At 43.3% G+C, this 15501-nt stretch overlaps 1 protein-coding gene across 3 annotated transcripts in view; it reads right to left on the reverse strand.

The window, feature by feature from the left end:
* Positions 1-11786, reverse strand: part of LOC141132641 (hepatitis A virus cellular receptor 1 homolog) — a 161901-nt gene extending 150115 nt beyond the window's left edge. For all 3 annotated transcript variants that reach the window (XM_073621257.1, XM_073621258.1, XM_073621256.1), the window contains exon 1: positions 11672-11786. In XM_073621257.1, the coding sequence (XP_073477358.1) occupies positions 11672-11720 (49 nt within the window). In that variant the 5' untranslated portion in view covers positions 11721-11786. The remainder of the gene's footprint in view (positions 1-11671) is intronic.
* Between the last annotated feature and the right edge of the window lie 3715 nt (positions 11787-15501).

Raw genomic sequence — 15501 nt, forward strand, 5'->3', positions numbered from 1 at the left:
CGTGCGATCTAATCGCTAGGGCTTTCCCCAGCGGCTTGTAGATTCCCCTTCTTAGGCTGGGGGGAGAGGGAGCCTGCTTGAAGTGTAATAACTTGCTTGCTGTGAAGTGGAGGGATAATACGAATGTTTTCTTTCTTACCTCTCTTCATGCAGACACGACAGTCCAAATTACTACGGCGACTGGTGTTGTGGAGAAACCCCTCTGTGTCCACGAATATAACCAAAATATGGGAGGGGTGGACCTCAACGACCAGTTGTTGGCGCCGTACCTAGTTGCCCGTAAGGCCAGACGCTGGTATAAAAAAATGTCTGTATACTTATTTCAATTTGCTTTGCTGAACGCTCATGTGCTATACAGAGCTTAAGGACAGACTGGATCCTTCCTTAAATTCCAGGAAGAGATCGTCAGAGCCCTTCTGTTTCCAGACGGTGCTCCACCTCACCTTCCCCAACCAAATGCAGTAAGCCGGCTGCATGAGAGGCATTTTCCTTATGTCCTCCCGAGTACCTCTACCCAACGAGCCCCCCCAAAGAAAATGCTGTGTCTGTAGAAAGCGCGGATATAGGCGTGACACCCGCTATTATTGTTCCTCCTGTCCTGACAATCCTGGTCTTTGCATTGGTGAATGTTTTGAGCGCTACGCTGAGTTTTAGCGTAGGGTACAGCATTGCACAGACTAGGCACACTTTCACAGGGTCTCCCAAGATGCCATCGCATTTTGAGAGACCCGAACCTGGAACCTGTTATGCCGAAGCATGGGGGCAGCAGGGGCAGAGGAGCGATTTGCTCCTAAATTTTGGGGGTGGATACCCTCATGCTTCGTCATATATAAATGGTGCATGTATGCCCATCATTAGAAGTGGGTGGATGAAGGGAGGTATTCTAATGGTGGGCAAAAACTCTAGCATGGCCTGACACTTTAAAAGAGTCGGATGTGGCTGCACACCCCGTAGTAAATGTTATCAAAAAGAAGTGGGAGGTTCCCCATTGGGGTTTTTTTAGCAGCAGTCATTGAAAGAATGTAGAGGTTTTTATAAAAAGTAAATAATTTTTATTAACAAAATACTCCGAACAAGATTTTAGAAAGCACAAGGCTTAAAAACATGAGCTCCGGTTTTACAAAGAAAGAGACATGCTGGATAAATATACAAATCGAACAATAGGTTATTACACAATAGATTACAGGGAGTATGCATGCAGCTACTTCCTGTAAGGTTGTAGCTATATTGATGCTTGCCAGTATTTAGAGAAGACCCCAATGCATTTCAACCTTGTAGGGTCGTGGTCTTTCTCAGGGGGTCCTTAAAGCTCTGCAGGGGCATCAAAAGGGGTGATAAACAGTTTTATACATAAATTATTTGATATACCGGTGTTTACTCTATAAGATTCATGATGATCACTAATATTTACCCTCAATACCATGTGAGCTTGTTTATCCCGAGACTTCTTTAAAAACGTAGAAAAGAACAGAAAAATTCCCCACTTGTGGTCCTGGACTCCATTAAATAATCGTCCCAAACTGCACCCCAGAAGGAGGCAAGACCGACCCGTGGGGCTTACGAATGGTCACAGATCGAGTGACCACAAACGGAGGATGCAGCAGAGGGACCAGAGCACCTGAAAGTTCATCATAAAATAGTATATTCACTGTTTAGTCCACAAAATAAAATTTAATTCAAAGTATATAGAGTTATGTTGATATACTGACTGAAGTATACACCGTATAGATGTAGAGAGCATGGGACAATAGATATTGGGTACTAAAAAATGTATATTAATGTAATATATAACTAGAGGTTTTGAATGCTATAAAAATAGAACATGTACTAACTTAATGCAAACTAGGGATTGTGATGAGTGTAACATACAAGGATGTGAGGAAAAAAGTGCAATATGTAATTATGCCCTTCAAAAAGAGGGGGAGAGATTATGAGAAGTGAAAAAAGCAAAAAATATATTAAAAATAAATCCTCTGCTCCAATGAGGATTGCTGACGTGACCGTGAAAAAAGCGCACAACGAAAAAAGAAAAAGACAAACATAAAGTGGACACCACTTAGGGGAGTGAGGTAAAAACAAAATCGTGAAGTGATGGTGAAAAAAGACTATCAGTGAATCAAATAAAGAAAAGAAGTGAATACCTCTAAAGGGTAATAATAATGGTAAAGTGGTGGTAGCATATAAAACTTATAGTTGCAGTGTGTGAATATCTGCACAAAGTTAGTGCAGAGAAAGTGGGTGAAGAAAGAAAAGAAAAAGTCTACAATAAATGAGGAATTGAGGCTGTGAGGGAACCAATACAGCCCCTCAGTCATTACAAAATCTTTAACATTAAAAAAATATAAATAAGTAAATAAATGAAATGAGACTGAAAAAACAAGCTCACCTAGTAACTGCGGTGAAAGGTATGGGTATCTGTAAAGTTCCCCAGGTGAATGCACAGTGTCTGATAGCCAGAATCAAAAAGCTGTGCATAGCTGACCTTAAATAGACATGAAAAGATATCAAATCAATGATGGAAAGATCTTAAAAATGAACTGACAGTGGTGCAGCAAAGCTCTCAATTGCCATATGTTCTTACCTGTTGGATTTGTTGCTCTCAAACCCTGTCGGGGGATCAACTAAGTGATTCCAACAGAGGGTGTCCCTATATATACTACCTGAATTAGTCCATGATTGCTGACAGGTGCCTGAAATAGCCCCACAAACCATCCCTCCGAGGGGAGGGGCCGTGGGGAAGCGTCAAAAGGGAAAACCACCAGAGAGACAGAGTAAATAGATATTCATAAGTATCAAAGAATGTATGAAAATATTACAATAGTGCATTGCCATACTATAGACATAAGTGTGTATGTCTAATTGTTTTAATCTTTTCTCCTCCCCATATCACGCCGAATAATCTTTAGACGGCGGATATTGTCTAGAGGAAAAGATTCTAGTGTCACTGACTGCCATCAGTGGAACATCAAGCGATAAATTATATATAATGTTCAAGGTAAAGGAGAGGGCATGTTTTCGTACCTTCATAGTTTTTCCCACTTTTTACCATAGCTATGTCTCTCTAGTTAGTTCTCCCCGAGCTGAAGCCCTTGAGAAAAGGAGTATATGAAATAGACTCGTTTAAACCTGGGTAGGAAGTTGCCCCCCAATCTATATATCCATTTTTGCACCAATTTGAAGAAGCCTTTTGTTCCAATCGCCGCCTCTTCCTGGAATATGAATCTGGTCTAAGGCAGCGAAGGTAATTTTGGGCATCCTATAATTGTGTTGCGCAACCACGTGCCTTCCCAAGGGGAGATAGATGTTGCCTATTTCCATGCTGTAGACATGTTTCGATGTTCGGCACCAAAATTTTTGCCTAGTTTTGCCTACGTAAAATGCACCACATTCGCAGGTCATCAAGTATACCACTGCGGGAGTCTGACAGTTTACGAAGTGTTTAGGTTTAAAAACCTGACCATTAGGAAGCGTAAATACTTTTTCTTTTCTTATCCACGGACAGTGAGCACAATGTCCGCAAGGGAAAGTGCCATAAATCGAGCAGTGTTTTTTACTTGATTTTCGGTATTTGCTTTTAACCAACTCATCTTTGAGGGATGCAGCACATTTAAAAGTGATAGAGGGAACCGGGACACAAAGTGCCTTACCTTGTCATCATCTGTAAGAATGGACCAGTGTTTGGTAATGATGTTACGATTTTGCTGATGTTGTCGTGAGTATCGTATAATAATACGCAAAGGATCTGCTTCTTTCCTTCTTCTCGCTTGTGGTCTAAATAACAATGTTTCTCGAGTCTGGGAGATGGTTCGATTGTATGCTTTTTTCAAACAACAGCGACTGTAGCCCCTGTCAAGTAATCGCTTCTGAAGCTTGGCAGCCTCAATTTCAAAAAGTGTATCATCAGAGCAGTTTCTTCTCAAACGAACATACTGTCCATACGGTATGGAATTTTTGAGAGGGGTAGGATGGAAACTATCTGCGTGCAAGACGGTATTTCCTGCTGTGCTTTTTCTGTACAATGTACTGGTTAAATTTCCTTGTGTATCACAGTCAATTTTTACTTCTAGAAAAGTCACAGACTTAACATTGTGATTCATAGTAATTTTAGATTCAAACTGTTTGTATTTATCTGGTTGAAAAACTGAAGCAATGTTTTTTCAGAACCTTCCCAGATGACGAAGATGTTGTCGATGTACCTGAGCCACGTAATGACATGGCCCAAGTACATCACGAGACTCTTGTCACTGCAGAGTGATGGCTCCCACTCCCCCAGGTACAGGTTGGAGTAGGATGGGGCGCAGCACGTCCCCATCGCCACACCCTGCACCTGGAGGTAGTGAGATCCATCGAAACAGAAATAGTTGTTATTGAGAATATGGTCTAGACCTTTCAGGATGAAGTCATTCAGATCCCTGTTGCATCTTGACCCTTGTTGTAATACATTGTCGATCGCTTGGAGTCCTTTCCCATGTGGGATCGAACAATATAGGGCTTCAACGTCGCTTGTGACTAGGATTGAGTTTTGAGGAATTTTTAACTCATTTATCATCTGTAGAAAATGAATGGTGTCCTTTGTAAAGGAAGGCAATGCTACCACAAACGCTTAAAGATACGAGTCAATAAGCCTGCTTAGATTTTCAGAGATTCCCCCATTACCAGAGACGATTGGTCGTCCTGTGATGGTAGTAGATTTTTTATGAATTATCGGGAGACTGTAAAAAGTGGGGGTTCGAGGATGTTTGACTCTAATCAAGTCATATAGAAGTCATATAGATCTTTGTTAATTGTGCCCTTCCGATCAATTAAACTATAAAAGGCTTGATTGGATTTTGTGATATGTGTGGTATGAATTTTTTTGTACCATTCTTTATTATCCAATATATTCCGACACATTGTTCTATACTTTTTGTTGTCTAATAGGACAACATTACCTCCCACTTCTTTTTCTAATGGTGGGCATACCCACCGATCAATCTCTTTTTTTCGTTCAGCCCACAGGCTGCATGAAAAAAAAAGATTACAATATATGCCCAACAAGGACCAGCAACGTACTGGTATGTTGCTGGACTTTGAGTGGTTATACCAGAATGATGCCTGCAGGTTTAGGTATCATCTTGGTATCATTCTTTTCATCTAGTGGTCGGCTTTCATGTAAAAGCAATCCTAGCAGCTAATTAGCCTCTAGACTGCTTTTACAAGCAGTGGGAGGGAATGTCCTCCCCACCTCCGACCATCTTCCATGGTTTTCTCTGGCTCTCCTGTCCCAACAGGGAACCCGAGAATGCAGCCGGTGATTCGGCCAGCTGACCATAGAGTTGATCAGAGACCAGAATGGCTCCAGTCTTCTCTATGGCCTAAAAAAAACGGAAGCTATGAGTGTTTCATGACTTAGATTTCTTGGGATGTAAACAGCGCCATTGGGAAATTGGGAAAGCATTTTATCACACCGATCTTGGTGTGGTCAGATGCTTTGAGGGCAGAGGAGAGATCTAGGGTCTAATAGACCCCAATTTTTTCAAAAAAGAGTACCTGTCACTATCTATTGCTATCATAGGGGATATTTACATTCCCTGAGATAACAATAAAAATGATTAAAAAAAAAAAAAAAATGAAAGGAAAAACAAGATAAAAAAGCAAAAAAAAAAAGAAAAAAAAAGTGCACCCCTATCCCCCCCCCGCTTTCGAACAAAGGCGAACGCAAGCGTCGGTCTGGCATCAAATGTAAACAGCAATTGCACCATGCATGTGAGGTATCACCGCGAAGGTCAGATCGAGTAATTTTAGCAGTAGACCTCCTCTGTAAATCTAAAGTGGTAACCTGTAAAGGCTTTTAAAGGCTTTTAAAAATGTATGTAGTTTGTCGCCACTGCACATTTGTAATTTTAAAGCATGTCGTGTTTGGTATCCATGTACTAAGATCATCTTTTTTATTTCATTGAACTTTTGGGCAATGTAGTGTGTTTTAGTGCATTAAAATTAAAAAAGTGTGTTTTTTCTCAAAAAAATGCGTTTGAAAAATCGCTGCGCAAATACTGTGTGAAAAAAAAAAAATGAAACACCCACCATTTTAATCTGTAGGGCCTTTGCTTTAAAAAAATATATAATGTGTAGGTATTCAAAGTAATTTTCTTGCAAAAAAAAAATATTTTTTCATGTAAACAAAAAGTGTCAGAAAGGGCTTTGTCTTCAAGTGGTTAGAAGAGTGGGTGATGTGTGACATAAGCTTCTAAATGTTGTGCATAAAATGTTAGGACAGTTCAGGTAGTGAGGTAGTGTGGAGTGAAATAAAAAATTTACGCCCTTAGAAATCCTGAAGACGGTGATTGGTTTTCGGGGCCCCGTACGCAGCTAGGCTCCCAAAAAGTCCCACACATGTGATATCCCCGTACTCAGGAGGAGCAGCAGAATGTATTTTGAGGTGTAATTCCACATATGCCCATGGCATGTTCGAGCAATATATCATATAGTGACAACTTTGTGCAAAAAAAAAAAAAAAAAGTTTGTCATTTTCCCGCAACTTGTGGCAAAATATAAAATATTCCATGGACTCAACATGCCTCTCAGCAAATAGCTTGGGGTGTCTACTTTCCAAAATGGGGTAATTTGGGGAGGTTTTGTGCCATCTGGGCATTTTATGGCCTTCAAAACTGTGATAGGTAGTGAGGAGTGAAATCAAAAATTTACGACCTTAGAAATCCTGAAGGCGGTGCTTGGTTTTCGGGGCCCCGTACGTGGCTAGGCTCCCCAAAAGTCCCACACATGTGGTATCCCCGTACTCAGAAGAAGCAGCAAAATGTATTTTGGGGTGCAATTCCGCATATAACCATGGCATGTGTGAGCAATTTATCATTTAGTGACAACTTTTTGTAAAATATATATATATTTTTTTGTCATTATTCAATCACTTGACAAAAAAATAAATATTCAATGGGCTCAAATGCCTCTCAGCAATTTCCTTGGGGTGTCTACTTTCCAAAATGGGGTCATTTGGAGGGGGGTTGTACTGCCCTGCCATTTTAGCACCTCAAGAAATGACATAGGCAGTCATAAACTAAAAACTGTGTAAATTCCAGAAAATGTACCCTAGTTTGTAGACGCTATAACTTTTGCGCAAACCAATAAATATACACTTATTGACTTTTTTTTACCAAAGACATGTGGCTTAATACATTATGGCCTAAATGTATGACTAAAATTGAGTTTATTGGATTTTTTTTATAACAAAAAGTAGAAAATATCATTTTTTTTCAAAATTTTCGGTCTTCTTCCGTTTATAGTGCAAAAAATAAAACCGCAGAGGTGATCAAATACCATCAAAAGAAAGCTCTATTTGTGGGAAAAAAAGGACGCAAATTTCGTTTGGGTACAACATTGCATGACCGTGCAATTAGCAGTTAAAGCGACACAGTGCCAAATTGTAAAAAGTGCTCTGGTCAGGAAGGGGGTAAAACCTTCCGCGGGCTGAAGTGGTTAACCACACCCAATTCACATAATATGTGAATGTGACCGGCTTTCAATAGAGCCAGTTAACACATGTGCAGGGAGGCCACAGTGCAGTTTTCAAAAGGGTCCTGTGCATTTTTGGATCCAGTTCAAGTGCGAATTCAGGGAAAAATTTGCACCTGAACCCGTGAACAGAAACGCACCGGACTCAACCGCAGCTGCATATATGTGAACCCAGCCTTAGGGCTTGTTCACACTTGTTTGGAGATCGGTGGTTTTCTGCATCAGAATAACACCAATCTTCGCAAGGGCACACAAAAAATAGTTATTTTCTATGTATCCTGTTCATACTTAACCACCTGAGATCCGCGCTATAGCCAAATGATGGCTACAGTGCGGACCTGCTTTGCCAAGACTACGTCCATTGACGTTGTCCCGTGCACAAGCGGCCTGCGTGCCCCCTGCAGGGGGGGGAGTCTCTATGAGACTCGCCTGATCACAAATCGGAGAAATGCCCCGTACACACGGTCGGATTTTCAGACGGAAAATGTGTGATAGGACCTTGTTGTCGGAAATTCCGACCGTGTGTGGGCTCCATCACACATTTTCCATCGGATTTTCCGACACACAAAGTTTGAGAGCAGGATATAAAATTTTCCGACAACAAAATCCGTTGTCGGAAATTCCGATTGTGTGTACACAAATCCGACGCACAAAGTGCCACGCATGCTCAGAATAAATAAAGAGATGAAAGCTATTGGCCACTGCCCCGTTTATAGTCCCGACGTACGTGTTTTACGTCACCGCGTTTAGAACGATCGGATTTTCCGACAACTTTGTGTGGCCGTGTGTATGCAAGATAAGTTTGAGCCAACATCCGTTGGAAAAAATCCTAGGATTTTGTTGTCGGAATGTCCGAACAAAGTCCGACCGTGTGTACGGGGCATAAGGGGTCGATCACGACCCCTTACCACATGATCAGCTGTCAGCCAATGACAGCTGATCATGTGATGTTAACAGCGTGAGGAGGAAAAAAAATCCGTTCACCGGCGGCCGTGAGAGGGACATCAGTCCCGATCACGGCAAGCTGCTAAAGATCCTCAGTGCCCACCTGTGCCATCTAGCAATAGGCAGCAGTGCCGCCTACCAGTGCCCACCAGCGCCACCTATCGGTGCCCACAGTGCCACCCATCAGTGCCCACAATCAGTGCCTAAACAACAGTGCTGTACATCAGTGCCACCTATCAGTGCCCATCAGTGTCACCTACCAGTGCCCATAAGTGCCCATAAGTGCCAACCATTAGTGCCCATCAGTGCTGCCCATCAGTGGCCACCTATCAGTGGTACCTATCAGTGCCACCCATCCGTGCCACCCATCAGGGCCCATCAGTGCCGCCTTATCTGTGCCCATCAGTACCGCCTTATCTGCCCCATCAGTGCCGCCTTATCTGTTTGTTTAGCAAATAATAAAAATCCCAGCTGTGATTAAATACAACCAAAAGAAAGCTCTATTTGTGGGAAAAAAATGATAAAAATTTAATTTGGGTACAGTGTTGTATGACCGCGCAATTGTCATTCAAAGTGCGTCAGCGCTGAAAGCTGAAAATTGGTCTGAGCAGGAGGGGGGTTTAAAAGTGCCCAGAAAGAGCTGTGGCTCGGTACAGAAATCTGCAACATGTGAACATTTTTCCATCCTGTACTGCAGCTCCGTTTACGTAAATATATATATATCTGTTTGGAGGTGGTATATTCACTTAAAGGGGCAGCTTCACATAAATAGTTAATTTCTACAATTTATGTTGGCGCAAATTTTTACTCACAACTTTTTCACATTGACCTATGAGCGTCTGAGCTGCATTGCATAGAAATGAATGAAATGCCAATAGGTGCATATCTTTTTTTTTTCTGGAGATAAATGTTGCACTTCAAGCTCAGCACATTCATCACATTTATACAGTGAATATACCATTAAGAAAACTTCTATAAAGGGACCTATACATTACTGTGAAATATATTAGACAATGTGGCTACTTAAAAAATCTTGCATTCCTTAAAGAAGCATACATTTGTTAACCATAGGAATGGTACTATACAGTGCCTTGAAAAAGTATTCATACCACTTACATTTTTCCACATTTTGTCATGTTACAACCAAAAACTTAAATTTATTTTATTGGTGATGTGATAGACCAACACAAAGTGGCACATAATTGTGGAGTGGAAGAAAAATGATAAATGGTTTTCAATTTTTTTTACAAATAAATATGTGAAAAGCATGGCGTGCATTTGTATTCACCCCCCTATACTCTGATACGCTTAACTAAAATCTAGTGGAACCAATTGCCTTCAGAAGTCACCTAATTAGTAAATGGAGTCCACCTATGTATAATTAAATCTCAGTATAAATACAGCCGTTCTGTGAAGCCCTCAGAGGTTTGTTAGAGAACCTTAGTGAACAAACAGCATCATGAAGGCCAAAGAACACACCAGACAGGTCAGCGATAAAGTTGTGGAGAAGTTTAAAGCAGGGTTAGGTTATAAAAAATATCCCAAGGTTTGACCATCTCACGGAGCACTGTTCAATCCATCATCCGAAAATGGAAAGAGTATGGCACAACTGCAAACCTACCAAGACATGGCCATCCACCTAAAGTGACAGGCCGGGCAAGGAGAGCATTAATCAGAGAAACAGCCAAAAGGCCCATGGTAACGCTGGAGGAGCTTCAGAGATCCACACCTCAGGTGGGAGAATCTGTCAACCGGACAACTATTAGTCGTGCACTCCATAAATCTGGCCTTTATGGAAGAGTGGCAAGAAGAAAGCCATTGTTGAAAGAAAGCCATAAGAAGTTCCATTTACAGTTTGCGAGAAGCCATGTGGGGGACACAGCAAACATGTGGAAGAAGGTGCTCTGGTCAGATGAGACCAAAATTGAACTTTTTGGCCTAAAAGCAAAACGCTATGGTGGAAAGCTAACACTGCACATCACCCTGAACACACCATCCCCACCGTGAAACATGGTGGTGACAGCATGTTGTGGGGATGCTTTTCTTCAGCAGGGACAGGGAAGCTGGTCAGAGTTGATGGGAAGATAAATGGAGCCAAATACATAGCAATCTTAGAAGAAAACATGTTAGAATCTGCAAAAGACTTGAGACTGGGATGAAGGTTCACCTTCCAGCAGGACAACAACCCTAAACATACAGCCAGAGCTACAATGGAATGGTTTAGATCAAAGCATATCCATGGGTTAAAATGGACCAGTCAAAGTCCAGACCTAAATCCAATTGAGAATCTGTTGCAAGATTTAAAAATTGCTGTTCACAGATGCTCTCCATTTAATCAGACAGAGCTTGAGCTATTTTGCAAAGAAGAATGGGCAAAAATATCACTCTCTAGATGAGCAAAGCTGGTAGAGACCTCCCCAAAAAGACTTGCAGATGTAATTGCAGTGAAAGGTGGTTCTACAAAGTATTGACTCAGGGGGTTGAATACAAATGCATGGCACTCTTTTCAGATATTTATTTGGAAACAATTTTGAAAGCTATTTATCATATTCCTTCCACTTCACAATTATGTGTCAATTTGTGTTGGTCTATCACATAAAATCTCAATAAAATACATTTACGTATTTGGTTGTAAGATGACAAAATGTGGAAAATTTCAAGGGGTATGAACACTTTTTCAAGGCACTGTACACTATACCTAATCACTAATCCTACTAAATGTTTTAACATGCTCGTTATTTCAAAAGTAATTTTTAATATTTTTAAATCAGCAATCTTTATTAAAACAGTGCCTGGTGATCCTGCCAAAAGCTCCTTTTCATCTACTTCCTCTGTACCTGTGTTGTCACACACCCTCCCAATGGAGACTACAATTGTATGTAATGATGCGCATTCTACTGCTGTGACCATTAGGAAACCTTTTTTGAGAAATGCCAACATGTAGATATGACATGCCCGCAAAGAAGTTGCATAAAACCAGCAGCACTGAGATAAAACAAATAATGAAAAAAAGGTAACATAAAAATTATTGTGTATAAAAAATGGCATTTGTTGATATGCAGTTCTTTAGCAAACGAAATGTCATTCAGTTAAAGTTTACATATACTTTAAGAACATTACATCTCATTTGGAACGCTTCACGTTAATGCAACTACATGGTAATGGCCTCACACTGTTTTCTAAGCTCACGATGCAGGGTCATGAGAGATGGAATAAGTACCTGGAAGTAATAAGATGAGAACGAACATCCATTGATAATATGGACCCATTCTGAGTGCTGCCAGTGTTAAGGCTGGGTTGTCTAACTCACTATGTTATAAACACTAGACCACACATGAGGAGGAAGTGACCACAGGAAGACTATAAGCATGAAACATATTCTTGTGGTTAGAGAAGTGGCTCACTGCCATATAGTAAGTTGGAGGAAAGTTGCAAGCACTCTTAAAGTGTATCTAAACCTTGTATTTGTTTTCTTTTTTATAGACTACTTTTCAAGTGAGACCCATAGGAGAGAATGGACGCAGGGGCTGCATGACTATGGGAGGAACAGGGGTCAGCCCCCCCCCCCCACATGGATGTCCCGGTGGGGAGAGCGGCTCAGCGTGGGAGAAGCAGCTGTATGCGCGGTGGGGGGGCGTCCCTGCCCCTCAGCTGCCCAGTGTTATGCAGAGGCAGAGGATCAGAGAGAACTCACTGGGGGGTGCCGCCATCGTCCCCCACCAGCCGCAGACGCAGGGCTCCGGAGCGTTCTGCTCCCTCCGCAGCTGCTGCACGGAGGGGAGCTCAGCAGGAGAGACAGACTGATACAACTGGCAGGGAGGTTGGAGCGCCCTCTGCTGTTTCGCCAGCGGTATCGCAGACCAGAAGCAGGGGAATCAATCAAGCTGGGGGACACGCCCCCTTAAAGAGACAGCGCGTCCCTGCTGCAGCTGGGGGTACTACAGTGCCCAGCAGCTCTTCGGTGGTGAGAACTGTGCCTGGGGCAGAAGAGGAGGCTTCCTGGAGCCCAGGTGAAGAGTCTGTGCGAAGGAGGCAGGGGATGTCGCCTCGGCAAGATTCTTCGGCCGAGTCCGCCGCGATTACCAGCGCAGATGATAATGATGATCGGTCGGTCAGGAGGAGTCCTGCCTTGCGGAGTCAGCTGGGATCCGGACAGATGGCTAGTCGTGTGGCGGTGTGGCTGCAGCCTGGTAAGTCACCAATTTTACCTATGCTTAGTAGTCAGATGGGGGGGTGAAGTGGGGGTTTCTGCGGGGGCCAGTACAGGCGGGTCGGGAGTTGTGGGGGGAGATACGGGTGCCGCGCTGGTTTTGTCCGCATTTTTGCGGGTTTTCGGGATTTGTTGGCCCGTTTTGACCCGGCAGGGTCTTCTACCACATCTCAGGGGCCTGTTGGGGCATGGGCTCCAGCTGCATTGGGCGGGAGCTCTAGTTTTCCTCCCACGGTTCCCCCTATGGGGCCACTGGCGGTGGCGGTCTCGGGGGCAGGGGTGTCCTCCGGTGATAGCGTGACGGCCGCTTCGCAGACGGAAGTGACTGGGGCGGACGCGAGTAAAGGGAAGGAGGCTGCTGAGGATAAGGTGCGGTTGGCGGATGCGGCGAAGTGCGAAATTTACGTGTGCTTCGAGGGCCCACTGGGGGTTCATTTGAAGCAAGACGTACGGGAAAAAATTTGGAAAGGGGAATATGTTGAAATATTCTCTCTTTTGCCATTGGAAAAATTTAATATCGACAAAGGGAAGGCAGATGAAAGCAAGAAGGAGGAGGAAGAGAAGCGTCGCTGGAGGCTTATTCCTCGCACTTTTGCGAATTGGCTTCAGGCGTTTGCCATTTTGGCTAGCGTGATTGGCGAGAAAGCACCGGAGAATTGTTCTCTGCTTTTTTGTTATCTGGATGCCATTGGGGAGGCTTATTGGGTTTATGGGGGTATTGCTTGGTTGCGCTATGACGAGCAATTCCGTCAGCGCAAGGCTTTGCGTCCGGGCTTGCGTTGGGACCATAAGGAGATTGGGCTTTGGATGAAGCTTATGTCCCAGGCACAGGTTTCGGGACAGCCCTTTCTTGGGGGGGCCGGCGGTTCAGGTACCACTGGACAGTCGGCCTCACAACGAAAAGGAATTTGTTGGCAGTATAAAGAGGGGTCATGCCGTTTTGGCACGAACTGTCGTTTCCGTCACGAGTGCTCTGGCTGCGGGGGCTCCCACAGTTATGCCAAGTGTTTTAAGAAAGGAAAGTCCCAACCCGTCGAGTCGGCTTCAAAAAGGGAAGACGCCGGTAAACCTCCCCGCGATGGTGTCGTATCTAGATAGGTATCCGCGGAGGGAGGCAGCACGTTTTTTAGCTGATGGTTTTGCCCATGGTTTTTGGATCCCGTGTTCGGGGCCAGTGATCCCGTCGCCTCGGCACCAAAACTTAAAATCAACCCGCCAATTTCACCAGGTTGTCACGCGGTCTGTGTCTTTAATCTAATGGTAAGGACCCAGGGTTGACGAATCCTTTAGTCATGCATTTTCAACTAGTCCCAGTAGCATACTTCCAGTCCTAGGGTGACAAGGCCTACTTACCCTTCTGTATCAGGGCAACAGAAACAAGATAGAACATTGTATACAGTACCAGCCCCTCTGCTATTGTTCATAACATAGAGGGTGTAGTTCTGTAGTCCCCTGAGATAACTGTAGTTGATACTGGCAGGATTAACAGATATATTTTCAAATTTACCAAACATATATACCTAGAGCAGGGGTGTCAATTTAATCGTGGGCCGCATCAGAAGTATGATTTCCCTCATAGGGCCAGGGTGTGCTACGTGCAAGGTTCAGGAGTGTGTTACATACAGAGTGCAGAGTTCAGGAGTGCATTATGTACAGAGTGCAGGGTTCAGGGGTGCGCCATGTACAAAGTGCAGTTCCGGGGGTGTGCTACATATAGATTGCAGGGTTGAGAAAATGATTACTTACAGAGTGTAAAGTTCAAGGGTGTGCTATAATACAGAGTCAGGGTTTAGGGGTGCGCTACGCACAGTGGGCACAGGGAGGTTGTTTTCTCTCTCAGATTCTGGAGATCTGTCCCCACTGTGCCTCACCGTGCATGCAGAAATCTGTTTGTTTCTGGAGCCACTTAGAGCAAAGCTGTCCCTTGTAAATACAGAAGGTTTCCAAGGGGCAGCATAAGAGGAGGGTGTGAGCTGGAGGTGGTGGAATGGAGTTCCACCACGTTCCAACTGCAAAACTGGGTGCAAGGGCCACATAACAAGGCCTGGATGGCCTTATTCAGCCCATGGGCCTTGTGTTTGACATATGTGAACCTAGAGGGTTTCAGCAGACTGTTTTACAGAATGAAAGGGACTAATAGGAGAAGTTCATTATTAGGGTTTACATATCCTTTAAGCTTTCACTGAGATACAGTACATAGAGGGGTACAGTCACTTGCCTGCTGTAGAAACTATTAGTTGCCTGGATGTCTTCAGCTTTGGTACTGTCCAAGTCACTGAGCCAGAAAAAGCATGTAGCTAATGAAGTCAAAGGAAAATGTTATTCCCTGATCTGCATACTTGTTGGTCAATAATTGTGGTGACCTGACCATCACACATAGCTCTATGGGCTAAAGCTCCCTGAAACCTGAAAACTATTTCAAGGGTTCCTCCTTAGTAAAAGGTTTGAAAAATACTTCATAATACTCATTGTAAGGCCTAATGTACACGGGACGCTGAGGCAACCTCTTCTGAACGATTTTTTTGACAGCGTGAAACCGGCATTTAAAAACACCCGTTTAGCCGCGTTTTGCTGCGTTCATTCGCTGTTGACTCACCTACAGTCCCATTCAGTGCACGTTCCCTATCAGATAATATATAGGAGAAATGAGACTCCAAATAATGTAATATCATCAAATCAATTAAAAACATTTATTAAAGCACAGCCCGATGAAAATATACTCACAAACAGGCACAAAAATATTGCATTCAAATGGTAAAGATGCCAGAAATACACCGTTGCGGTGAACATAGGGTATGTGTCACTTCGCACCCGACCTGATAGTTCAAAAAGAAAAGAAA

Source organism: Aquarana catesbeiana, linkage group LG03 (genome assembly GCF_042186555.1).
Source record: "Aquarana catesbeiana isolate 2022-GZ linkage group LG03, ASM4218655v1, whole genome shotgun sequence".
Lineage (NCBI taxonomy): Eukaryota > Metazoa > Chordata > Amphibia > Anura > Ranidae > Aquarana > Aquarana catesbeiana.